General features: G+C 46.0%; 1 protein-coding gene across 1 annotated transcript; it reads right to left on the bottom strand.

The window, feature by feature from the left end:
* Positions 1 to 73: 73 nt before the first annotated feature.
* Positions 74 to 737, bottom strand: LOC123964327 (calcium/calmodulin-dependent protein kinase type II subunit delta-like; the record flags this gene model as incomplete). Its single annotated transcript, XM_046041370.1, has 3 exons — positions 608 to 737; positions 258 to 341; positions 74 to 168 (listed from the first exon to the last, which is right to left on the bottom strand). Coding segments are annotated over exons 1-3 (309 nt in total), but the record flags the coding sequence as incomplete, so codon positions are not given.
* Between the last annotated feature and the right edge of the window lie 634 nt (positions 738 to 1371).

Genomic DNA, 1371 nt, shown 5'->3' with positions numbered 1-1371 from the left:
GGGGGGGAGAAAAGAGGAGTTAAGGAGAGAAGCAAAGAGTCATGTGACTGAGGTGAGGGGTCATGTGACCTACATCATAAGCTCCAGCTTTGATTTGCTGGTAGAGACGATGCTGATCTTCATCCCAGAACGGAGGATAACCGACCAATAGGATGTAGAGAATCACACCTGAGAGAGAGAGACACACCTGAGAGAGCGAGGACACAAGGAAAGGAAACAAGGGAAGGAAACAAGGAGACAGTAGAGAGGAATCTGACCACAGGCCCAGAGGTCGACGGCCTTCCCGTACGGGTCCTTCCTCAGAACCTCTGGAGACAGGTAGCCAGGGGTCCCCGCAAAGCCTGTAAACACACACACACACACACACAGAAATGTGATTAAAGCACATAAAAGATTAAATAAAGTTTATTATAACAAAAAAACACCAAAGTCAAATTAAATAAAGTAAAATCAAAATATGTCAAATGTACAAAAACATGAAGCAAATGTGAACAACTAAAGTTAAATGAAAGATTCGGAGGGTAAAAGTACAGCTACAGACTGTAGAATCACTGTAGTACTGAGTACTAATACTGCAGTACTACTACAGTATTAGTATCTGCCTCACCAAACCAGGCCTGCTGGTCTCCCTCCACCTCGATGGCGAGGCCGAAGTCGGCCAGTTTCACCGCCGCTCCTTTAGACTTCGAGGCCAGCAGTAGGTTCTCTGGCTGCAGACACAGGACAGATGCTACCATGCTAACGCTGCCCATTGCTTTACAGGAGAGATGCTAACATGCTAACACTGATGCTAACATGCTAAAGCTGCCCATTGCTTTACAGGAGAAATGCTAACATGCTAACACTGATGCTAACATGCTAATGCTGCCCAATGCTTTACAGGAGAGATGCTAACATGCTAACGCTGCCCATAGCTTTACAGGAGAGATGCTGACATGCTAACACTGATGCTACCATGCTAACACTGCCCATTGCTTTACAGGAGAGATGCTAACATGCTAACACTGATGCTAACATGCTAATGTTGCCCATTGCTTTACAGGAGAGATGCTAACATGCTAACGCTACCTGGCGCTTTACAGGAGAGATGCTAACATGCTAACGCTGCCCATTGCTTTACAGGAGAGATGCTAACATGCTAACTCTGCCTGTCACTTTACAGGAGAGATGCTAACATGCTAATGCTGCCTGTCACTTTACAGGAGAGATGCTAACATGCTGATGCTGCCTGTCACTTTACAGGAGAGATGCTAACATGCTAACGCTGCCCATTGCTTTACAGGAGAGATGCTAACATGCTAACGCTGCCTGTCACTTTACAGGAGAGATGCTAACATGCTAACGCTGCCTGTCACTTTACAGGAGAGATGC

This window comes from Micropterus dolomieu, unplaced genomic scaffold (assembly GCF_021292245.1).
Source record: "Micropterus dolomieu isolate WLL.071019.BEF.003 ecotype Adirondacks unplaced genomic scaffold, ASM2129224v1 contig_1760, whole genome shotgun sequence".
Classification (NCBI taxonomy): Eukaryota; Metazoa; Chordata; class Actinopteri; order Centrarchiformes; family Centrarchidae; genus Micropterus; species Micropterus dolomieu.
This window is presented reverse-complemented; position numbering and strand designations above follow the sequence as displayed.